The sequence below is a fragment of the Puma concolor genome, chromosome D1, assembly GCF_028749965.1.
Source record: "Puma concolor isolate L17-30 chromosome D1, mPumCon1.1.hap2, whole genome shotgun sequence".
Taxonomy (NCBI): domain Eukaryota; kingdom Metazoa; phylum Chordata; class Mammalia; order Carnivora; family Felidae; genus Puma; species Puma concolor.
The window spans coordinates 59156182-59180997 of NC_141676.1; the positions used below are offsets into that span (position 1 = coordinate 59156182).

The 24816-nt window shown below is 44.8% G+C and overlaps 1 protein-coding gene across 7 annotated transcripts in view; it reads left to right on the forward strand.

Annotated features, from left to right (window-relative positions):
- The window catches only part of NEU3 (neuraminidase 3), a 28573-nt gene extending 15334 nt beyond the window's left edge, over positions 1 to 13239 (forward strand). For 2 of the 7 annotated variants that reach the window (XM_086678318.1, XM_086678317.1), the window contains 2 exons: positions 6221 to 6432; positions 11945 to 13239. In XM_086678318.1, the coding sequence (XP_086534444.1) occupies positions 6221 to 6432; positions 11945 to 13024 (1292 nt within the window). In that variant the 3' untranslated portion in view covers positions 13025 to 13239. Of the gene's footprint in view, positions 1 to 1544; positions 2022 to 6220; positions 6433 to 11944 lie in introns of those variants that run through there. The other 5 variants (XM_086678315.1, XM_086678314.1, XM_025929102.2 and 2 more) reach the window with 4 other exon arrangements.
- The last annotated feature ends 11577 nt before the right edge of the window (positions 13240 to 24816 follow it).

A 24816-nucleotide genomic window follows, 5' to 3' on the forward strand; every position in this document is an offset into this window, starting at 1 on the left:
AAGGTCAGTTTTGTAGATTGGTCTCATCCTGTTGCTTGGAGTTTTGTTGATACTATCCTTTTAGGATGGATTAAGTCCCATTTCTGTCAGATTAATCAGGGTGGCCAATAGAGTGGCAAACAAAATTCATCAGAAGTGATGTGTAAGGTACTGTGATGGTTGGAAGAGGAGTAACTATTTTAACATGGAGGCCTAGGAGGTTACAGGAAGTGAAACTTGTTTCATTTGAGCCATGAATGAGGATGAGTGCCAAGAGTGCCCATTTTACAGATGAGAAAACTGAGGCACAGGAGTTAAATAACTTGCCAAGGTCACTGAGGTAGGGAGTGGGAAGTCTGGATTTGAGCCAAGATCTTATCGCCTCCAAATATAGAGATTGCAACTCACTGTCTCAGGCATAAGACCAAGACCACCAAAGAATTGACAGAAATCTGGCATTAGCTTTAGATATTTTTCTAAAATTGACTTGGTGATTGATCTACAGAATTGGTGATTGTGAGTTTGGAGAAGTCTGGGTGAAGAGCCCTAGGACTTTGTGGGAGCCAATCTTTAAAAACAAATGTTTTAGACAAATAATAAGGTTTACAGAATAATAAAATGAACCACCTTAAAAAATTAGTCCCTTGGGTATCCTTAATCATGTCCTACTCCCTGCACTCTCAGAAGTAACTACTCCCCTGAATTTAGTATTTATTATTCCTATGCATTTTCTTCAACACTATATGGTATTGTTTTACAAGTTTTAAAACTATATATGGTATTTGGTTAAGGGTTCCCAAGACCACCCCTAGGTTCATAGACTCACTAGAAGGACTCATGGGACTCAGCCTAATAGTTGCACTCACAGCAACTTTATTACAGCAATGTAGTAAAGACACATTGAATCATAAGAGAAAAAGACACAAGTGGAGTCTGAAGGAATCCATGTGTATTTCGTATGCTCTCTCCTTCTCCTGAGGGGTTGCAACTAAGCACACTTTCCCCCAGCAAGGAAAATGCAGCATGTGCACCATGTTTCTGCCTAGGGAATCTGGGGACTGGTATGTCTGCACCCTCTGCCTGGCATGTACCAAAATTCCAGACTCAGAAGAAAAGCAGGTGTTCAGAATAAGCTATATTGTGTTCAAATCGTCTGAGCAGAGTCCACATTTATTAATTGGAATTCTATAGAATTATGTCAATATGAACTCATGGGTTTTTATTCAATGGATTATAATACTATTATTTTGTCAACATATAATCATGTACACACGTATAAAATAACATATAATTTTAATTTTTTTAGGGGGGAGGGGTTCGTCTAATGCGCTGGATCTCTGGTTCTTTTTGTGGAGTTCTTTCTTGCGGGCCGGAACCTTTGCTGGACTCCCAGGCTGTTCGGGGAAATTTTAGGCGGTGATACCTATGAGCTGACAGGCAACCAATAGATACGAGCGTGGGGCAAGGGGTCTGAGGGGAGGGATGAAGGGGAGGAAATGGAAGGGTGGGGGGCGGAGCCAGGTTGCTGCCCGGCCCACGGGAGCAGAGGTAGGCCCAGGGCCTGAGCCAAAGCCAATCTCGGGGCTAAGCTGGAGCTGGTGGTGGTCGGGGAGAGCAAGGGGCAGGTCCACACGGTGTCTGGGACTGGGCTAGGGGCGCGGGAGAGAAAGGACTGTGGCGGCGGGGCAGCGAGGGGGCGGGGCCTCGCCTGCGCCCGTCCCATGGGGGCGGAGCCGACTCTGAGCAGCGGCCAACTGCGGGTCCAACCGCCGGCCAGCTGCCGCCTTCGCGCGTCCCCGCCTTTGCTTCCCGGCTGGGTAGTCTGGACGTCCGGGTCTGTCGGTGTTTCCTTCTCTCCGTGGCCGTGTCGTCCTTTTTTTTTTTTTTTTTCAGTTTTCGTGTTGCTTCCGTGTCTTCCGCAGTCTCTCTCTCTCTCTCCCCCTGCGTGGTTCATTCTCCCGCGCTTCGGTGTCCGAGACCTGAGAGCTGCCCGGCGCCCAGCTCTGCTCCAAGAGAGATGGAGGAGCCGGGGTCCCGTGAAGGTGAGCGGGACTGCGACATTGCCGAGATCCCCGAAAAGTGGGGCACTCTGAGTGTGGGGACAGGCTCGGTGGCACCGCCTGGGCTTAGGAAATCCAGTCTGAGGGGAATATTGAGTCAGAGCCCTCCAGTGGGCCAGGAATTCAGACATGGCCAGAGAGTATTCTTGGCTAGTCTATTTTTGTTTTCCTTCCAACGAAGCCAAACCTAAACCGTAGAATTACCATTTTAGAGATGAAAGGGAACCAAGCCAGGGGCAGCCCTTACCAGAAAGGGTTGTATGGGTTGTAGAGAGTCCCGAGCTGCAACTTAGGAGACCTGAATCTTGGTCCAGGCTTGCTGCTACTAACTTAGGTGGCCTAATATAAGCTTATTCCCCTCCGAGGGCCTGAGTTTTCCCATGTGTACAATGAGAGGGATTTGGAGTGCTGGATCTCAACAGGCCTGACAAAGGATGGGTGCTTTTTAAATATTAATTGTTAAGAATAAATAAATGAGTTAGGGAGGCCTCTTTCTGGGGTTCACTGATGGCTGCCTGCTGCACTGAATTAACTGGAGTCTTTGGAATTACGTTGTTCTTTTATGCTGAGAAATAGGTGGCATTATCCTCATTACAAGTCAGAAAAAAGAGACTCAGAGATAAAATGACTTGCTAGTAAGTGTCAAAGCACATTACACTTCAAAGTCCAGGCTACACTATACTCTCTCCCAGTAAGAGAGCAGGGAGGATTATATGGAGTAGCAATTAATAGCTTGAGTTCTCTGCTAACATGAACGACACCAAAGCAGAACTGTATCTAATCCTTCTCTATCCTTAGTTCCCAGTATATGGTTTGTGTTAAAGTTTGGGTTTCAATGCCAGAGTCATCAGTGCCATAAGTGAAATTGTGAAGACATCGAAAGTTTTAATATTTTTACTTATATAGTGCTTTAAAGTTTATAAAGCACTTTTGAGTAGTTCTTCATATTGGTCATCTTATATAGGTATTATCTACATTTTACAAGCATAGGAGTCCCAAGACCTAGAGAGATTAAGTGACTAGCACCAGGTCACACAGAAGTATAGATGGGATGTGAATCGAGCCCCATATGACAAGCTGTGCTTCCGCTTTGGTGCTGTCCCCACTACCTCTCCCTCTCCTTTTTCCTAGTTGCTCCTCCCCACTCCATGCCTATTCTTTGCTTTATTGTTATCACCCAGGGAATTCATGGGTGTGAACTAATAATCATGTGTTAACTGATCATTAATAGTGTGGTATTCACTTGTAATTAATGTGTGGGCGCATGAGAGTTTAAATACAATCTTTCCCAGAGGCGTAGACGGATTTAAATACTTTTAAGAAAGAGTTGTAACTGTTACCATCATCATCATCATCATCACCATCCACAGGTTTCAAGGAATAAGACTACCCTTGATCCTTGAACAACACAGCTTAGAATTGCAGTTTCACTTAAAGAAGCATTTTTTAAATATAGTACAGTACTATAAATGTGTTTTCTATAACTTGTGATTTTCTTAACATTTTCTTTTCTCTAACATTATTGTAAGAATACAGTATATAATACATCTATACATACAAAATATGTGTTAATTATTTATGTTATTGGTAAGGCTTCCAGTCAACAGTAGGCTATTCGTAGTTTTGAGGGGAGTCAAAAGTGATACACAAAGTTTATACCCCCCAGAGTTGGGGTCAGCACCCTTAATCCCTGTGTTGTCCAACAGTCAACTGTAGAATATGTAGTGATTGACAGTCTAAAAATAACTGCCATATATTGAGCTCATACTATGGCATGGGCTCTGTAACAGTCACTTTAATTTTTAGCTTAATTCTCTCAGCAACTCTACTGAATTTTATATATGAGGATCCTGAAACATTAGGAAAGTTAAATAACATGCCCAAAGTCAGGTAGTCCTAGTGGGGTCCTAATCCTATGTTCTTAACCATCATGCCAGCTTGGCTCAAGGACAGATCTTTACTTAGGAGAGCCTGACCTTCTCTGGCAGGAGAGCCTGAGTTGAGGAGAGAGAGGTGTGCTCTAGTACTTTGTGAAGAAGACAATTCCCACTTGCTTTTCAATTCTGCTACTGAGAGCACAGAATTGGGAGTGAGGGGAGGAGGCTTTTCTTCTGGACTCCGGAGGCTAACTCCCCATTCCTCTCATGATAGTGAGTCACGGTTCTTCTTTAAGTTAGAAACAAGTGACCAAGTGAATCATTGGTATGCCTTTGGATAAGTTTGTCTTGATTGACACTAGGCACCTGTGGCCAAAAGCAGTGCAACTTTTTCTTTCAGTTTATTGCCCACAGGCTACCTGGGAGATTGATCTAAAATGCATACTTGATCATGCCATTCCTCTGCCAAAAACTCTTGAGTGGCTCCCTCTCTGTGGGATAAACACCCTAATAAGGTAGCAAGGCCTCCCAGGACCTGGATTCTGCTGACCCCTTCAGTCCCACTTCTGCACTTTGTTCTAGTCATACTGCACTATCAACAGTCCCCACAGCTCACTGTTTTCTATCATTTGTAGGCTTTTCACATTCACCCCCTCTGCCCTTTTCACCCTTCAGTTGGCTGACTCGCTATTCATCCTTTAAGATCCAGCTCACTCATTCATTCAGTCATTCAACAGATAATTCGTCAAGTACCTATCAATTACCAGGCATGGTTCTAGGTATAATGGTGTAGTGGTGAATAGAACAGACTCATCCCTGCCCTTTATGGAGCTTCTGTTGTGTAGTATATATTAAACAAGTATAATCTGGATGATAAGTGGCATGGAGAAGAGAGCAGAGAGGGGATAGAGAGGGGCAGGGGAGTTGTCAGGAAAGACCTCATAGATTAGATGACATTGGAACAGGGCTGAAGGAGTTTAGGGAGTGAACTCTGTGGTTATGTGAAACAAGAATGTTCTAGGCACAGAGCATAAGGATATGAGGCAGGAGTTCACTTGACTCAGTTTTTTTCTCTCCAGAAACCCTCCACTGCCCTGATCTAGACAGATCCTTTTTCTGTTTTCCTACACGCTATCATGTTGACCTCTAATGTGGCACTTATTGCATGATACTGTAATTGTCCCTGTATGTCTGTCTCCCTCACTTGGATGTGGGCAGGGACTTCTGATTCCTTTTTGTCGCCTCAGCACCTACCTTTTGGCCTGACTTGGAGTGGGCACCCAGAAATATTTACTAAATAAATGAATAAGGCCTTCTGGGCCTCATTTTTATAGTCTGATAATTTTTACAAGTGATTTATATGAAAGGGTTTGAATGACAGATAGTGAAAGATAAAAAAATTCTAAGCCTGCTTCTGTCTGGCTTGATTCCCTTTTTGGGCCTCTGAGAAGTAGAACCCCTGATTTCTTTGAGAAGTGTACCTGCAGACTTACATTTTCAGCATTATGACAGGCTAGCTAACCTGTAACATTGTAGACAAAATATAATAAAGTCCTTTATAGCTGAAATTGCAAGAAAGTAAGAGAAATCCCCAGGGACCTAGAAGCCAAGAGTAAACTGAAAACCAGACTAGTTAGCCCTGTAACCTGACCTCAGTTGCCCTGGATGTTTGCTGCTCTCACTTACCTAGAAGTTTGGGCTTTAGTAGACCTGCTGTTGCAGTGAATGAAACTGTGGGCCCACATGGTGTAGCGGAACTAAGATCGCTGCGTGAAACTAGGTCCCTTGAAAGTCTGCACCTGCTGGTATGGTGGACTAGGTAAAAAGAATTCTTTTTGCTGACACAGAGAGATGATAAAGATTGCCTCTTATCCTAGGCTCTAATAGAGGGGGAAAGTTTCCCCAGAGAGTTCTTAACCACAGGCTTTTCCTCATATGGATTTGGATTTATATTTATATTATCTGAATGGCCTAAAATCTCCATTTGACATGGGAAACCACCCAGGCTGGTAATACCCCTGGATGCTTGGCAGCAGCCCATGTAGAATCTCTGTAAAGACATACTTGACACAGGCTGCATAGGATTTCCCCAGAGTGTGGAGGATAGATTTGTTCAATGAGCATGCGTATTGCTTGCTTTGTGCTATTGAGACCATGGTGTTACCTTTGGACAAAAAAGTAAACATTTGAGTACATCCGTGCCTCCCTGTGTGTGATCTTCAGAAATAGAATGATAGAGCAGAACTTGTGCACAGGCCAGCATTTGGGTATGGCCCCACATTTAGCTGCCTCCTATCCTTGCAGAGGTCATGGAAGAAGTGACATCGTGCTCCTTCAGCAGCCCTCTGTTCCAGCAGGAAGACAAGAGAGGGATCACCTACCGGATCCCAGCCCTGCTCTACATCCCCCCCACCCACACCTTCCTGGCCTTTGCAGAGAAGCGCTCCACGAGCAGGGATGAGGATGCTCTCCACCTGGTGCTGAGGCGAGGGTTGAGGACTGGGCACTCGGTACAGGTGACTCCTCATCCCAGATCTGGCTCTCAGCCTCAATCTCTCTCCACATTGCTTAGAGCACTTCAGGGCCTGTGCCCTTTCCCATCTGTGCTGGAAGGACCCTGCGTGGGAGATGAGGAAGAAAAAAAGAAACAGTAAAAGCAACGGCTCTCACTTACTGAGTACTTCCTGTGTGCTAGGTGCACATTAGATTCTCGATAACCACTCTGTTGTGACATAGGCACGGTTGTCAGTCACATTTTGCAGATGAGGAAACTGAAGCTCAGAGAGGTTGCCACTTTGCTCACAGTCACATAGCTGTAATAAAACAGCAGAAACAGGCTTTAAATTCCATCTCTGATTCCAGAGGCCTCCACGGTTCATTCAAATTCAGCTAACATGTGGTGTGTTTTTCATTCACATTTTCTTTTGTTCTTATAAGTCATCCAGGGAAGGAAGGAAGCATCGTTAGTCCAGTTTTCTGATCAGGGATCCTGGTATTCCAAGAGATAGGTAGCTTGTTCAAGACAACTAGCAGATGGTGGGGGCAAGGATAACAACAATCCTCCCCCTTCTGCATGGTTTATGTGAGGTGCATACTATCCCCATCGTAAAGGAGGAAATGGGATTAAAAGTGGTTTGCCTCAGGGGCGCCTGGGTGGCTCAGTCGGTTAAGCGGCCGACTTCGGCTCAGGTCATGATCTCACGGTCCATGAGTTCGAGCCCTGCATCGGGCTCTGTGCTGACAGCTCAGAGCCTGGAGCCTGTTTCAGATTCTGTGTCTCCCTCTCTCTGACCCTCCCCCATTCATGAGCTGTCTCTTCCTGTCTCAAAAATAAATAAATGTTAAAAAAAAAAATTAAAAAAAAAAAAGTGGTTTGCCTCAGACACACACCTACTAAGCAGCAGAGGTGGGGATGGAGCCCTTGCCCCTAAGTAGCACATTTTTACTGCATTTTTCGAGAGCAAAGAATGATTGCTGCCCTTGGGCCTGTGAGTATAGGGTTATTTCATTGGGCCTGTGAGTATAGGGTTATTTCAGATCCCGTTTTTCTTTTCTCTTGCAGAGCTGGTTGAAGTGAGGATCAGATGAGACCATGGATTTGAGAGCCTTTTGTAAACAAACATATATATCTTTATAATAGGCACTCTAATCCTGCTGGTTTTCTACTCATGGAGATATCACCATGAAAACATTACCTCTATAGGGATGACTTTTTTTTTTTCTTCTTTCTTTTTTTGCTATTACAGCGCAAATGCTTTTCTGCTGAATGTGGGCCTTGCCAGCAACCCCTGTCTCTGCTCTGTATGACTTGCTCACATCTCCTTGTGGGAATGATTTTTACTTTAGGGAACTTTCAGTCCCTGCTCTTTCACCCATCTTGTCATGAGCCTTCCTCATGGCTGCTTCCTAGGACCACACTGCTGCTTGTATCATTGGCCTCCAGAGAGGCCCAGCGGGGCAGCCTACCTTGGAGTTCTAGTTTTTTATTCCCTCCAGGACAGGCATTGCCTGCGGTCGTGTTGCCCTGCTTTCTATTGCAAACAGTTAGGCTGTTGAGCACTTTTTACTGGACCATGCTTGTTGTGTAACCTCAGAAACGTTCACAGATGTGTCCACTTGAACTCATTCTCCCTTCTCTGTATTTTATCTGTTCCATTCTCTGATTTATCTGTCTGTAGAATCTTGAAGTTAGAAGAATCATCAGCCTAGCTTCTTTCCCAGTAAAGAGATCTTCTGTATTCCCTTGGTAGCTACTAATATCTTAGGGGTTAAGAACATGGCTTTGGAGTCAGGCAAGACCTACCATTTATTGGCCATGTGACCTGGGACGTTTGACTCTTCTCTGTTTCATCATCTATAAAATGTAATTAATAATAGCAATTGCATAGTAGGAATTCAACATTAGTCATCTTCTATAAAGGATCTGCTTACACAACTCCTCAGATGAGGAACTTAATCCTGTGGCAACTGTTAACTTTTGTTTTTGGAGTGAGACAACCTGTACTTCTCTATAATTACCCATTGGTCTTGTTCCAGCTTCTGGGACATCCGATCTATACATAATAGAAAGTCCCTTTTCCAGAGAATGCTCTTTGATGTACCTGAAAGCAGTATTCATACATTCTGAGTCTTTTGATTTGGGTGCTTGCCAGCTTCATTCTTTTAGTGGCTCTTAAGACCACAGTCTTGATTTCGTTTCTGGGCCCTTGAAAGCTGTGATTACTGTCTTTGGGATTTGATTTGGAATGTCAGTGTCCTTTTTCAAAGAATGGTCCTTTGAATTTAGGGCTCCAAGGATAGACTGACCAGCTCAGCAATGAGGTGGCTATCCTGTTTTTTATCCTTTTAATGCAGTCTTTTAATACATAAAGTAGCATTTGTTTTTTTGGCAGCTGCATAATACAGTTGACTAATGTTAAGTAGACCATCAGCTAAAACCTCTTAATCTTTTTCACGTTTGCTGGTTTAAAAAAAATACATTATATATATTTTTTATTTAAAAAATTTTTAATGTTTATTTAAACATGGACCGCGAGATCATGACCTGGGCCGAAGTTGGATGCCCAACCGACTGAGCCACCCAGGTGCCCCCCCCCCAAATTTTTTTAAATTGTAGTAGGATAGAGGCTCCTGGGTGGCTCAGTCATTAAGTGTCCGAGTTCGGCTCAGGTCATGACCTCATGGTTTGTGAGTTCGAGCCCTGCATCGGGCTGTGTGCTGACAGCTAGGAGCCTGGAACTTGTGTCAGATTCTGTGTCTCCCTTTCTCTCTCTGCCCGTCCTCCGCTCACACTCTGTCTCTCTCCCTCTCAAAAATAAATAAACATTTAAAAATTTTTAATCGTAGTAGGATATACCTAAATTTTCCATCTTAACCATTTTAAGTGTACATTGCAGTTTTGTTAACTATAGGCACATTGTGGTGCAACAAATCTCTGCAACGTTTTCATCGAGACTGCTGCTTTATACTCTTTGGACAACCCTCATTTCCCCCTGCCCCATCTGCTAGCTACCACCATTCTTCCTTGTTTTTATGAGTTTTTAGATACTTTGGATACCTCGTGTAAGTGGAATCATACAGTAGGTGTGTTTTTTTTGTGATTGGCTTATTTCACTGAGCATAATGTCCTGAAAGTTCATTTGTGTTGTAGTGTGTGACAAGATTTCCCAGGCGCCCCAATACTCCTCTTTAAAATGTTTATAACGTGGAGTGGTAACACATATGTAGAAAACATAACATAAATGTCAAATGTACAAAACATGGATGTCTGCTCTGTGAACTGACAAAGCCAACACTTGTGGACTCATCACTTACCTCAAGAAATAGAATACTACCAGTACCTCAGAACCTTCTCTTATCCCCCCTCTCTTTCCCAGAGATAATTACTATCCTTATTTATAGCTCTGGAGTTTAGTTTTGCTTGTTTTTAATCTTTATTCTTTATGTTTGGCTTCTTTTGTTCAGTATTTTTGAGGTTTATCTGAACTGTTGTGTACAGGCTTCTCTGAATATTCTTGTACATGTTTTTGCTAATACGTGCATGCATTTTTGCTGGACTTATGCCTAGAAATGTCATTACTGGATCATAGGGTATGTTTATGTTCCCCTTCAGGAGATAATGCCAGCCAGTTTTCTAGAGTGGTGGTTGTGAAGGCTAGTCTACTTCAGTTTCACCCTTGCTCTGCATTTAGCTCTTTAAAGTTCCATCTTAAAGCACGGGGGGTTACCAGGGCCCCAAATTTTTGTCCTTCTAGCCCCATAAGGCTGTCAAACAAATTGTTCAGCTTCTCAGCTTTTCAGTTATCTCTTTGAGAATTAGCAGAGATACCCTGAGAGGAAAAAGGACTTGAAATACCAGGCCAACCTCTCTGAATGAACTTCTCTCAGTTCTTGGCCTATAATTCCTCATTGTCTTGTTTCCTCCCTGATGCTTTTAGCCAGATGTTTTTGTCTTAATATTTTATCTGTCATCTCCAGTCTCAATGGAAATGTTGGTTCAAATTACCTAGTTCGCTGTTACAGGAAGTCCTTTTCCTCCATATTTCTGATGCAAAAAGTAGCATGCTGCATGCACTGGTCTGTACTTTGCTTTGTTCATTTAACAATATGTTAGGGAGATCTTTCCATCTCAAGGTATAGAGGCCTTCCTTTTTCTTTTTTCATCTCTTGCATTGTGTGTTCATGTAACCAGTCCCTTGTTGATGAATATTTGGGTTCATGATATTTTGCTTTTCCAAGCAATGCCACAGTGAGTAATCTTGTATATACTTAATTTGATGAGCAGATATACCTTAGGATAAATTCCCAGAATTAGGCATGCTGGGAAAGGATGAATGCATCTGGAATTTTGATATGCCCTACATAAATGTTGAAGCATTTTACACTTTGGTCCATATAAGAGAGTACCTGTTTCTTCACATTTTTGCCAACAGAATATTGTCAAAGTTTATGCCGTTGCCAGTTTGTTAGATGAAAGGTACTACATCAATTTTAATTTTAATTTGCTTTTCTGTTTTATGTGTGAGGTTGCACATGTTTTTGTTGTTTTTTCCTCTTTCTGTGAGTTGTCTGGTCTTCCTCTTTGCCCATTTCAGATGGGTTTCTGGAATTTTTTTTTTTTTTTTTACCAATTTATAATACAGTTTAAAAAATCTATTAAGGAGATTAGACCTTTCTTTGTAATATGTCTGAGTAGGCATTATCTCATTTTAGCCTTACAGCAACTCCTGTGTGAGCATGTTGTTACATTTTCCACTTCATTGATAAAGAATTTGAGGTAAAGTAAGTTCAAGTAACTTGCCTGAGGTCACACAATGAGTGATGAAGGCTGGTTTGAACTAGGTATCTCTGACTCCATGCTTGAGTTTTTAATGCCAGTGTTATGAATTGCCTCCCCAGGATAGTAGAGGAAGGAAAAACTCTTTGTTTTAAATTTCCCTTTATTTGCCTAAATTTCATATTTGTCCACTTTGCTTTACTTTTCTTCATTTCTTTTCTTTTTCTTTTTTTTTCCTACTTCCTTCTACTTTTCTTGGTTTTTCTTTCTTTTAAAAAATATTTGTTTAGCTCCTATCATGTGCTGGGTACTCCTCAAAAGACTCATAATCTAGGAAGGGAGCCAGTCACACAAAAAGGATGATTATTATATAATAAGTTCTATAACTCTTCTGTGTGTACAAAGAGGAAGCTACCAGTTGCTTTGGTGAGAGGAGGGGAGCAGAGGAAGTTCATAGAAAGCTTTACAAAGGAGGGGACTTTTGAGTTTGGAGGGTGAATTGGACATCTAGACAAAGTGAGGAAGTGTTCTAGACAGAGGGGACAGCTTATACAATATCTAGCATTGCCTCTTCCCAGCCTTATAAATCATCCTGTAATGTTTGAGAATTTAGTGAATACTTGAGCCTTCATGATTTCATAGATTTTAATATCATTTCTTTCTTATCACTGAAAAAGACTAATGCTTTTAATGAGCCTCATGTATTCCTATTAGTCTCTCACTCCTGCTCTCTCCCCCTTCCCCTTGTCTAGTGGGGACCTTTGAAGCCACTGATGGAAGCCACATTACCTGGGCATCGGACCATGAACCCCTGTCCTGTGTGGGAGCAGAAAAGCGGCTGTGTATACCTATTCTTCATCTGTGTGCGAGGCCATGTCACCGAGCGTCAGCAGGTCATGTCAGGCAGGAATGCAGCCCGCCTCTGCTTCATCTGCAGTCGAGACACTGGCTGTTCATGGAGCGAGGTGAGGGACTTGACTGAAGAGGTTATTGGTGCAGAGGTGAAGCGTTGGGCCACATTCGCTGTGGGCCCAGGTCATGGCATCCAGCTACAGTCGGGGAGGCTGGTCATCCCTGCATATGCCTACTACATCCCTTACTGGTTCTTTTGCTTCCGGCTACCATGTAAAGCCAAGCCTCATTCCCTGATGATCTACAGTGATGACCTAGGGGCCACATGGCACCACGGCAGGCTCATTCAGCCCATGGCAACAGTGGAGTGCGAAGTGGCAGAGGTGACTGGGAGGGGTGGCAACCCCGTGCTGTATTGCAGTGCCCGGACACCAAACAGGTGCCGGGCAGAGGCTTTCAGCGATGACCGTGGTGAATGCTTTCAGAGACTAGCCCTGAGCCGACAGCTCTGTGAGCCCCCGCATGGCTGCCAAGGCAGTGTGGTGAGTTTCCGGCCCCCGGAGATCTTACGTGGGTGCCAGGACCCTAATGGCAAAGATGCTTCTACCATTCAGCAGAGCCCTCTACTGGACAGATCACTGAGGCTAGAGCAAGAAGCTGGAACACTGTCTGAATCATGGCTCTTGTACTCACACCCAACCTCTAAGAAGCGGAGGGTCAACTTAGGCATCTACCTCAATCAGACCCCCTTGGATGCTGCCTGCTGGTCCCACCCCTGGATCTTGCACTGCGGGCCCTGTGGCTACTCTGATTTGGCTGCTTTGGAAAAGGAGGGCTTGTTTGGGTGTCTGTTTGAATGTGGGACCAAGCGAGAGTGTGAGCAGATTGCCTTCCGCCTGTTTACAAACCGAGAGATCCTGAGCCATGTGCATGGGGACTTCACCAGCCCTGATAAGAACCCTGAGCCAATTGAAAGCTAAAAACTGACTTAGGACCCAATTTTCCATGGAAAGAAACCACAGAAGGCAACCACAGCCAGGATAATGGAGGCCAGGTTAACAGAAGTTATTGAAGCCTACAGAGAATCCAAAAACTTAATATTGTGCTCCCTACCTTATTTCCTTCTCCTCCAGGGAGCAAAATGAAAATTTTTCCATAGCTACTACAGTGGAAAGAACTATGAGTTGGGAAACCATGATGTGGTCCTGGTTGTGCCAACTGTCTTGCTGAGGGATGTTGAACATATCACCTGAACTCTCTGGGCGTCAGGTCTCCATTTGTAAAATGAGAGGATTGGTTCTGGGATTTTTCTTCTTCTCATTTCTAGGAAAGACAGAGTGTCTGCATGCTCCATGATCAGCAAATTCTGGCTCCGTAGCAGACTCTGATCTCAAAAGGGAAGTCAGAGGGCTCATCATTTCCAATGACTCACCACTCATCCAGGTGTGAGGCTACAAGCAGGTGTTCTGGCATGAAGGAAGATCTGGATGTTTTGTTCTGTTCTTAATAACAAACACACACACACACACCCTTTTAATCATGTTTAGAACTCTATAGGTTCTCCGTCCTAGAGGAATTGGGCAAAACAGTAGGATCATGAGGTCACCTACCTTCTCCAGCTTTGCAGCTGTGTTCAATCTTCCTTCCTTATCTGGAATGCTTACTCCCTAAGGAGAAAATGATAAGCTCAATGCCAGTGGCCCTTGATAATGGCACATATTTTTTTAAATTTTTTTTTTAACATTTATTTATTATTGAGAGAGACACACACACACACACACACACACACACACACACACACACACACACACACACACAGAGCATGAGCAGGGAAGGAGCAGATTGAGAGGGAGACACAGAATCTGAAGCAGGCTTCAGGCTCTGAGCTGTCAGCACAGAGGCCAACGCGGGGCTCGAACTCACAAACTGTGAGATCATGACCTGAGCCAAAGTCAGTTATTCAACGAACTGAGCCACCCAGGTGCACATATTGTTTCTGATGGCATTACTTTTATGGAAGATGAACCTGAAGTTCATTTACTAGGATGGTTCCTGATGAGAAAAGGACATGGATTAGGACTTTAAAGCATTGGACAGAACTTCCCATGGTCTCTGCCCTCAAGGAGCTCACAGTTTATGGGGCTAGAAGTGGGAGAAAATTCAAGAAGATCAAGGCAGCTAGTTTGTAGATGTTGGGCTTTAAGTTGAGGTGATGGTAGCTCTTGATGTCATTGTCTTAGTTGCATCTTCATTGTGCTTGGAGTCATCTGTCCCAGGGCTTGACCAGGCTTCTGGGTTTCCCCCAGGCCCATTTTTCTCAGAATGTTGTTCTGGCCTAGCCACTTCTTTACCCACGGAGGATGTCTTTAGGAAGACCATTAGGAAGGTCTCTGGACCTCAGACCTCTGAATCAGGCCTGTTTTTTTGGACCTGCTACAAATACTGTTTGTGGAGTAGGGCTGCCTCTTTGTCTGATAGGTTTGGGGCTAAACTTTGCCAGTGGTGGGTCTCTCAGATGATACCAGATTGGTTGTTCTTATTTTAGATTCTTTCCCCATAGCCTATTATTGTAACAGAAATTCTATCATGAGATACTTGGTTTTCCTCCCTATTTTAGGAGAAAAATACCTTGTATCAGAGAACTATATTTGGTGCTGAGTAATGGCCCAGAGAGCAAGTGTTAGTCTTGGAGCATAGCCTAGTGCAGGAAGAGTCGTGCAGGATGAAAGCAGAGATTAACTTCACCTACTCCTGCATATGGCTTAAGTCCATGGCTTAGAGTGACTTCTTAAAATTCCCTTAGCCTCTCAGCCATTTGTCAAAGTTATTCTCCCAGCACACAGTTATGATCATTCATTCACTCATTTGTACATTTACCTAAATATTCTTGAGAGCCTTGCATAATGTAAGGTGCTTCCTATTGACATTCCCTGGTTGAAAATTATTTGTGGCTCTTCATCGCCTGCTAAAGTGTGTCTACATTTTGTCTGGCATGTAGGGCTGCCAGTTGTTGGGTGGGGTAATGAATACTTATCTCTCCTTCATATGAATCCCACTGTCAGAGAAGACCTCTGTCGAGATGGCAGTGGAGGGGGTGACAGAGCTGCTGGTATAGGGAGGAGCTGGGGAAGGGCAACCCTCTCCTGAGTAGTAGTAGAAACTTCCTGTTCTGCAAAGCTTTCCTGAACACCATCCCCAAATAGATGGGAACAGGGGGGTGGCTCCGTTCTCCAACAAGGTCTAAGGGATGGAGAAAATGAAAATATCAAGACTTCTTTGGAACCATCCAAGGAGGGACCTCAGTCACATGCCAGTGTGGACCACAGCCGTCCAGTACCAGCACTCATTGGATGTCTTCTCCATCTCTGAATTGCCCTTCCCTTTCTCCTTCCCCTTTGCTTCATGTTTGCTTCTCCTTAGTGATTAGCAGTGAAACTCCTCATAGGCAAAGGGCCTGTGTGTATATTTCAGGAATAGCAAGAAAAGAGGGTTGAGTAATCCGACATTTGTAATCCAATTACAGAAGTAATCCAGAATGAGGATTAGGGAGAGGAACAGAGTGGGCAGTGGTGGCTCTGAAGCAAAAGAGCAGCAGGGGAGGAGTCCTGGCACCTTAAGGAAGAGAGAATGTGGCACAGATAGAGACAGAGGCTGGAGAGATGGTGTAGGTGGAGGCCTCTGTGAAGAAGAAATGATAACAGGCTGGAGCTGTTTCCAACACGTATGGAAAGGGAAGGAGGCCTGCATGGGCCCACAGTTTAGGCTACAGATAAGTTCCTGCCCAGCCCTGTAACTTTAAGCTGGCTCAACTTGTCCATGTTCCACGTGACTAACAAAAACAGCTGGAGGCACTCCAACTCTGTGCCAATTACCCAAGCCTTCGGGGCCCTGGGTCCAATGCCATGATACTGGTATCCTAACTAAGCCCATTTCTAGCCCTTTCAGGTTGGTAGAATGAAAAATATTGGGCAGGTGATGGCAGCTGTGAAGGAAAGAGGACAGCAGACTGGAGGCCTCTAAGCTAGAAGTGTGAAGAGAGGACTAGAGAGGCTGTGGTCCTTTGCCTGTAGATGTTCCCCCCCTGTCTTGGGACCCTTAGAATGGATCCATCCAGCACACATGGCCCATGTCTGGGAGTGCAGGAAAGCATAGGTAGAGACCTCCTGCTGCTGATCTGTACCCAGATCATCTTCCGATCCCTTCAACCTGCTGGTGCTGCTCATGCTCCCCAACTCCGGATGCCCTCACTCCTAGGCCACTATTATGTACTTCAGGCCCTCATTATTTGGATGCTATATTTGGACCTGTTTCTCCTGGTCACCAATCCCCCCCTCGTATCCATGGGATATCATGCAACTGCAGCCACAGATCAGAGACATGGCACCCTGTCTGTTGGGTAGCCCGAGGGACCCATAGAGGTCAGCCTAAGGCTGCGCAGCCTCCTCTCCAGGGTAGTAGGATTCAGTGCTTCCATTTCAGCCAAATTAGGCTGCTCAGGCTTCTTCAGTAGGCTGTGAGTTTTCCCCACTGCATTAGTCAGTAGATGTCATGCCATCCTCTCCTGTGCTGCCAGAGTGCACAGTGGAAGCCTCCCTTTGGTCATCACCACAGCTTGCCATGTATTTCTGTTGTTGTGCCCTGTAGGCCTCTGCGAGGCTCTGAATTCCTTGAGGGCCAAGTCTCTATGAATCCTCCCTCTGTCCTTTTTACCTTGAATCACAATGGTTGCTTTATAAATATATGCTTTTTCTATTATATTCTGAATTCCCTGAAGGTAAGGACTGTGTCCGATTCTTCTCTCTGTCCTCTGCACCCGGCACGGGGCCTGTCACAGAGCCTGGCACAGAACAGACAGCAGTAAAAGTTTCACTGAACGAATAAATGAGTCAAAGATCCTTGGCCTTCTGGAGCTAAGAGACAAGGCCAGGGCAAGCTCCCCCATAGGGAGAAGCATACTGTATCCCCTGTAGATTGGATAGTGTTCTAAACTTGCTGAGCACTCACTAAATTAGTCTTCTCTATTCTGGCTTGCTTCCAGGTCATCCCGGATGTCCCAGGATGACAGCCTAAGACTGAAGCTAAGCCTTGACTTGGGGTTGTCATTTCAGTGGTATTTCCCTTCTGTCCCTGATTGGAGTGTCTATAACTGCCTGTCAGAGGGGGGTGCTCTGGTTCAGTGTGGTCTGAGCATGTCTTGGCTCCGTGATACCAAGTGCCAGAAGTGCCCTCTGTACCATAGAAACTACCAGGACTCTGAAACAAAGAACATGAATAAAGAGCCTAATTCCGATGACTGCTGTTTGTTTTGTTGTTGTCGAACAGTGAGATGATTATCCTAATACTTCTGTCTAATTTGTACCCAACTTCTTTTGAAAAATGGATTTGACTTTTCCTAAGGACTTTTCTTGCTTTTCCTAAGGACTTTTACTTTCAGAAAGCTTTACTAATAATCTTTGTACTTGGGGTGCCTGGGTGACTGAGTCGGTTAAGCGTCCGACTCCTGGTTTTGGCTCAGGTCATGATCTCACAGTTTTGTGGGTTTGAGCTCCGCATTGGGCTCTGTGCTGGCAGTGCAGAGCCTGCTTGAGATTCTCTCTCTCTCTCTCTCTCTCTCTCTCTCTCTCCTCCCCCCGTCCCCCCCCCCCCCCGCTTACCCTGTCTGTCTCAAAAATAAATAGATAAACCTTAAAAAAATACAAAAAAAATTATCTTTGTATTGTACACATTGTCACTGGAACATAGTTACTTGCCTATTGCAGGGGTGGGGGGAAACAGGGCAGAGATTACCATAACTGGTTAGATTGTGTATTACACAGTAACTACTAAGTGATTAAGTGAGGGAACTGGGATACACAGAATCACCCCATCTGACACCAGCCCCGGTGCTGGTCACTGCACATCTTACGTCTTTTTGCAAAAAACCCTGAGATTTTTAATACCAAATTGTAGCTGGTGAGGCCACAAATACCTCAGTGAAGTGGGGTGATAACCTTAACTCATGACTCATACTTAACTTTGTACTCTGCTTTCTAAAACAAATAGACCATTGAAAAAGTTTTAAATGGGCATCTCTTTCATCATAACACAGAGTCATAATGTTGAAAGAATAAATGTAGAGAACTGCTAATTTACCCCTTACAAATAGTTTTATAATAGTTATTGATACATTTTTTAAAATCCAATGATCGATTTTATTTTTGTGTGTTTTGTTAGATTGCTTAACGTCTGGGGACCTTTGCGCTTGAGAGGAATACGCGCTACTCCATGAACTTCAGCACTCAATTTTTCAAACTCGTATTCACTAAAACATTGAATGCCTCTTGAATATCTAAACAATAACAAATTTGTTTAAACTGCCTTCAACAGACATATCAGTTACAAATTTAGTACAGCTGATCCTTTTGAGCATTTCAAGCACCATAAATAGTATATAAAACATAAATAAGTCCAGTGATTGTAAAAGATTCCCTTATCCCAAAATGGAGTACAGAAGAGCTGATGCCATAGATTTAACTTTGTCGGTTACTATTATGGTTACACCTTTGGGGAGTTCTAATTTTTAAACCTCCCCAGAGTTTTAATGACTTCATCAGGTTCCCCTCCTCACCCCCACACACCTTCCTAGCTATTTAGTAATAGCATATCCAAAGGGAAACGAGTACCATTTAAGACAAGTACTATTTCCACTGGGAGCATTTACATGTGAGGTTGGAGGCCCGGAATCACAGACAGCTGGCTTCTCCTCAGTGGGTGGAGAATACCTGAACACAGGAGAAGCCTGAAAGAATGGAGCCAGGCAGAAACTGTCCTAATGGTATCTACTAGACTTCTCCCTGTTATGGGACCTAATAAGCCCCCAGTGTTTTGTTTTGTTTTGTTTTAATTTTGATTTTGATTTTATTTATCTCTGAAGCTAGTTTGAGTTGAGTGTATACAGCTTGCAAGTGAAAGAATATGAATGCCCATCCTCACAGAAAATTGGATTACTTGGTACCACAACCTGTTAACCACTACCTGGAGCAGAACTTCATTAACTTTCACTGCAGTCTACTCAAGTTAACAGCATTGTCTAAAGGGTACATTACCAGGAGAGACCTTGGGATAAAATGCAGGAAGGACTAGGCTAGGAGGGGTCAAGAGTCCAGGGTCTTTGTCCTAGAGCTTACCACTGACCTGTTGGGCAACTTTGTGCCAACCACTGGCCCTCTCTGGAAATCAATTTATTCAGCTATATAGCAGGAGCATACTTCTTGCCCTAGCACTCACTGAGAGTTATGTGGGTCTGATGAGGTAGTGAATCCTCAAAAGGGTTTAGGAACCAGTGCTGTGTCATGTAAATAGAGGATAAGTTACGATTCACCCGTTGATCTCCCTTATCCATCAGCATTGGCAACATTTGAAAGTCAAATGCTGAAAATGAAGGTGATGGATGGAAGGGAGCAGAAGAAGGCAGGGTCCACTGAGGAGGGCACTTCAAGGCTGGACAGCCATCTTGCCTCACCTCTCTCATGTCCTTAGCAAAATGTAGGCCCATGATTTTGCCCAACCATCTGATTTTGCCCCAGATCTTTTGTTCCCTTTCTGCGAGGAATGATCCAGCCTGTGTATAGAAGAGGGAAATCTCAACCCAAGTAGGAAGGGACTTGGGCTGAGTCATCTTTGTTTTCTGTGCCCACCAAAGTGCCAGCCATGGCAAGACTATAGGAAAAGAAGTGTGGAAGGGGAATAGCATTTGTAAAGTGCCTAGTGTGGGTTGAGTTATACATACATCCTCTCATTTAATTCAACAACCCATTTTAGAGATGGAAACGTTGAGACTCAACAAGGTTACATGATGTGTTCCAAAGTCACACACCTGTAGATGATGAAGTCAGATCTGATTCCAAACCAGTATTTTTGTCATACGGCAAATAAGTGGCAGAACTGTGGGTGATGCTTACCTTGCCGTTGATGTGAGGTAGGGATAGTGCCTCTTAATTCCTTGGAACATGGTGGGCATTCAGCAGCTGGTAAGAGGCTGGTGATGATGATTCCTGTAATAATGACACGTCTCACATTTGCACTAAAGTGGCTTCTCAGACCAAAGGTCTTCCCCTTTTATTTCACCCAAGAGAGAAATGCATTAGTTTCTTTGCTTGGAAGCCCAGATCTAGCTGGAGATTATTTTCTAGGACCTCCAAACTTCAGCAAAACAGCTGCCTCCCACAATGCACAGTCATTCTAAATGTAGATTGTGCTGTCATCAATTAGGAATAGAATCAGAGTGAGAGCATGGATTCTCTCGAGGGGTAAACAGAATTTGATCAGGTGAAGCTGATTTAGTGCTGAATGAGAAGGGTCCGGGCCAGTAGGCACCGGGCTGGTCTCCAATTGAGCCACCAGTTCGAGATAGCAACTCTACTTCTGCCTTTCCCCACTGTGGGCCAGTCCCTGGAGCCGTACCCAGTGGCCAGGTCTGAGCCCATCAGGCCATGTAGATGGTCCTCCATACATTGTCTCTCATCCTCACAACCACCAGGGAAGCAAGACATTATTGTCCCCAGCCTACAGACAAGGAAACTGAGCCTTGGAAAGTTTAAATGATTGGGCAGATAACTATAATTTCCTCTGTAAAAACTAGGATAATAAAAGTATCTCATAGGGTTGTTGTGAGGGTTAAGTGAGAAAATGTATTTAAACTTAGATAAAAATTTAAAAAGTGCCTGGCATATAGCAGATATTCAAAAAGTAGGATCTGTCATGATTATTGTAATTTTTCCCTGTAGTAATCATATTAGCCCATCCAGTGTGCACAGTGTGGTAGCAGTATTTTTCAAGCTTATGTGTGCATATGAATCACCTGGAGAAGTTAAAAAAGGCTCCTGCCCCCACCCCAAGAATCTAATTTGGTAGGTCTGGGATTGGGCCTGAGAATTTGTATTTATAACAAGCTCCCAAGTAATGCTGCAGGCCCACAGACTACTCTTTGATAACCTGTTTCAGTACTCACCTCTCCATCCATTGTCCCACCTGCCTCCTACTCACACCCTTACCAGCTCCATGATGTAGGAGGAACATACAATGCTACTAATGTCCATGTGGAGCCAAGTTTTATTTCCCAAATAGTGTCTAACTTGGTTCTTTAGCCTGCCAGTGAGCTGTATTTTTCCTGGGTCAGGAATTTAGCTTTCCCATGGCATGATAATTTCCTGGGATTCCTATTGATTTTCTTGCCAAGTCTCATGGAGATTAAAGGTGACACCAGAGCTTGGGCACAGACCTAGGCCTGCTGGCACAGGGTGCTTTTTCCATCTGTAAAGCAGATTTTCAAGATTCCTATACTTAGCCGAGTACTGGGGAAGAAGTAGAAAAAGAGGCCTTGCATTAGTTGGGTGGCTGAGGACTCAGCTCTGTGAAGACGAACTTGTTATACATGCAGAGGTGAGAGTGAGGGTCACAATTAAGCCTGGAGAGTTGCCAAGCTAGAGCTTGCTGAACTCTATTAGTATGAGGGTCCAATGTGAAATTCAGGGGATAAGAGAATAGGGCTACATGGTACCCATCAAGCAGACAGTAATGACCCTATGTGTGGTATAGATGGCCATTTTCTGTCCTAGGTGGCCATGCTGTGTGTGGCCATAGGCAAAGGTCCTCCTTATTGTCTCCTGATAACCTCTCCTTAGCTCCTTCCCCTCAAGGGCCTTAGTCCCAGATCTCTTTGGATTGAGACACTGGAAAATGGTCAGGAAGTTCTAGTGCCCTTTTTGCTACTCTATGTGCCTGATTTGAAGCTGAGATTTCTGTATTGAAACTGAAAGATGGTTATAGGCCATGGAGTTTGGGTTAAGGCCGAGTCCTATGAGCAGGTATGAGCTTTGAGGGGAGGGTATGATGTCCATTTGTTCACCATATTATTCCATCCCCTGGCATAGTACTCAATAAAAATCTGTTGAATGAATGAATGGCCATTCCACACTGAATCCTCCAAAATTGAGAACTCAGAGGTGGATATTAGGATATGACACCCTCACCTTTCCTGACCTCACTCCTTTGGTTTGAGACTTGATGGCATATAAATGACCCAGAAGATGGTCCCTGGTAGCCCAAGTTATAGTGAACCCTGTATTCAAGGAGGTACTATTAAGAAGATCCTAGGCTGGGGCTGAGGAACACCTTCTTTGTCATTCCAGTAATCCAGGTTTGCTCCATGGTCTATGTTGTTACTGGAAAACCTTTCCTAGAGCCTGATCCGAAGACTGTCATCTGCTGTGTTGTCAAGCATTGAGAGATGCTTGGGTGAGCGCATTTGGCCTGGAGCCTTGAAAGTTGAGAATGATGCTCTCTCCCAAGGTCAGCGTGATGGTAGCAGGAATCAGTGAGAGAAGACCTAAAGCAGAACCCGAATCTTGAAGCCAGAGTCAGGTGTGGCAACTGCCTTCCATCTCTCATGGGAAGGTCTCCTCTTGCTGGAAAGTAAGTTTCCTTATAACACTCAGGAGGATAGGGGTGGGGCTCGCGGGTAGGGTTCCATGTTTGCTTTCCAGGCCAGTGAGTAACCCAGTGCTTCCAAAATTGTGAGTGGAGGAGACAGGCCTTCATATTAAGCCCAAAGTCAGAAGGTAGGGCAGATCCTCCCTCATCAGACCTCCCTGAACCCTATGGAGCCTGACAAAAAGGTCAGGCTGCAGAAACACTTATACATTCTCAGGAGCTGAGGCTGATCCCACCAGCTAGGGACAGACGAGTTCCAGGTTCAGGAGCTCAGGTAGGTGATATGTTTGGGCAAGGCTGCTGCTTTTCATGTATCATACAAAAGTGCCTGGCCAGGAGGCAAGTGGGGCCCCAAATCCACCAGCATGGAGCTCCCCAAGCCATGTACCGGTAAGGCAGCAAATGCCTTTTTTCTAATTAGTACTGGGTAGACCATAGAAACCCCTGGGTTTGGGTGTCTGAGGATAAGAATGACTTCCTCAGATCTCTGGACTGAGGAGCCCATACCTGGCATCTCTGGGAGGTGCTGGGACCAAGAGTTGCCTCTCCTCCTTGCCATGTCTGAGAGAGGGTGACCTGGGCCTGGGATATGGTTGCTCTGTATCCAGACAATTCTCAAAAGGGGCCTGTGTACTTGGCAGTGGGACCTCTGGCCTGTGGGTAAGGATTAGTAAAAGACTTTGTGAAAGGACTTGGCGGGAGGGAGGGTAACACTTAAATGACATTTAGGAGAATGTAACTCATTGAATAGAAACTTACGGAACAGAGCAAAATGATAGGAAATTAGGGCTGTGCCGGGAATCAAGAGGAAGCTTGGAGCAGCAGTAAAGGCTCTTAGTCTTCTTTCTTTTTTTAGCTCTCACTCCTTCCCTCTTCCTTCCTTTCTTCCTTCTTTTTGTTCTGTTTTGTTTAAACTAGCTGTGTGAGACCTTGGGCAATTCATTAAACTTGTTGAACCTGCATTTCCTCTCTGTAAAGTGGGCACAATAACATGAACCTCAGGTTGTTGAGAGGATTCAGAGTGTGTCTATGTGATGCAATGGGACAGGGATGGGCAAGCTTGGCCTCTCCATCCCTGCCTTGTTCCCCTCTTGTATTCATCTCTGGGTGGTGCCAGTGGGCCTGAGGCAGTTTGTCAGAGAGTCTAGAGCTGTAAGGCATCCCCCTTGTATTGAGGGAACCATGCTGACCCACGGAGGAAGCCTGGCTACTGGCAACTGGGAGGGTTGGTGCTGGTGAAGGCAGTAGCCCCCACCATGTCCTGTCAGGCTGTCCAGTCAGTCTTCTCCACTCCTCTGGGGTGGGAGAGATTACCTGCTTTGTATAAAAGAAGAAATAGAAGCTTAGACTTGCGCAGGTACGGTGTTGAAGGTCACAGAGCAAGTGATGGAACTGAGGCTGGAACCAGGTTTTCTGGTCCAGAGACTCTCTGGAGTCAGCAGCCCACTTTTCTTGCACTTTGGTAACCCCAGGCAGGAACTATCCAGGTTTGGGTTGAGAACAGTTCCCCACGCACAGAATGACAATCCTGAGTGGGGGCCAAGAGAGAAAGTTGAGGAGCAGGGATCTCTGTGAGTTTGCCTCACCTTCTCCTGGTCTCCTGGGCCTGACACTTGCTCAAAGTCCTGCTGGAACAAGATCCAGGTGGTCAAACCTTTACTGAGGCCCTGCCCAAGACAGGTACATCAGTGCAATTGTTTAGTTTAATGATCCCCATGGCCCTGTGAGACTGGCATCACTACCCCACATTTAGATGAGAAAAGTGAGGCTCAGGGAGTGGCAGTGATTTGCCCAAGGTCATACAAAGTCAGGCTCACCTCAGCCTGAGTGCTCTCAGACCAGGGTTTCACCTGAAGCCCTGTGGCACTGCCAACATCGTCCACCAGGTGGCAATCTTCCCCCAACTTGCCGTGGGCTACAGGCAACCACAAGCCTGTGGTTGGCAATCCCAGCAGTCTCTTCCTGGTCTGTCAAAACTGCTCTCAAGCACCACTTAGTACCTGTTGTTCCCAAGGGGAAACTGATGCCTGAGAGGGGCCATGGCTTTCCAGAGAAGGACGTCCTGTGTGTGTGCCTGAGCACAGGATCCGCCTCACTCCAGTTCCATTTGAGACTGATGAACCTGATGACCTGTCTGTTGTTAGCTGAGAGATAGTGGCCATGATTTCCTTGGCACTTGTCTACCCCCTGTGTTGTCAAGGCCTCGCTCAGTGGTGGCAGTTGAGTTGTCCTTTGACTCTGCCAGAGGTCCAAGGCCCAGTCTCTTCTGTAGGTGGGGTCGCCCTTACTTGGCTTAAGGCAG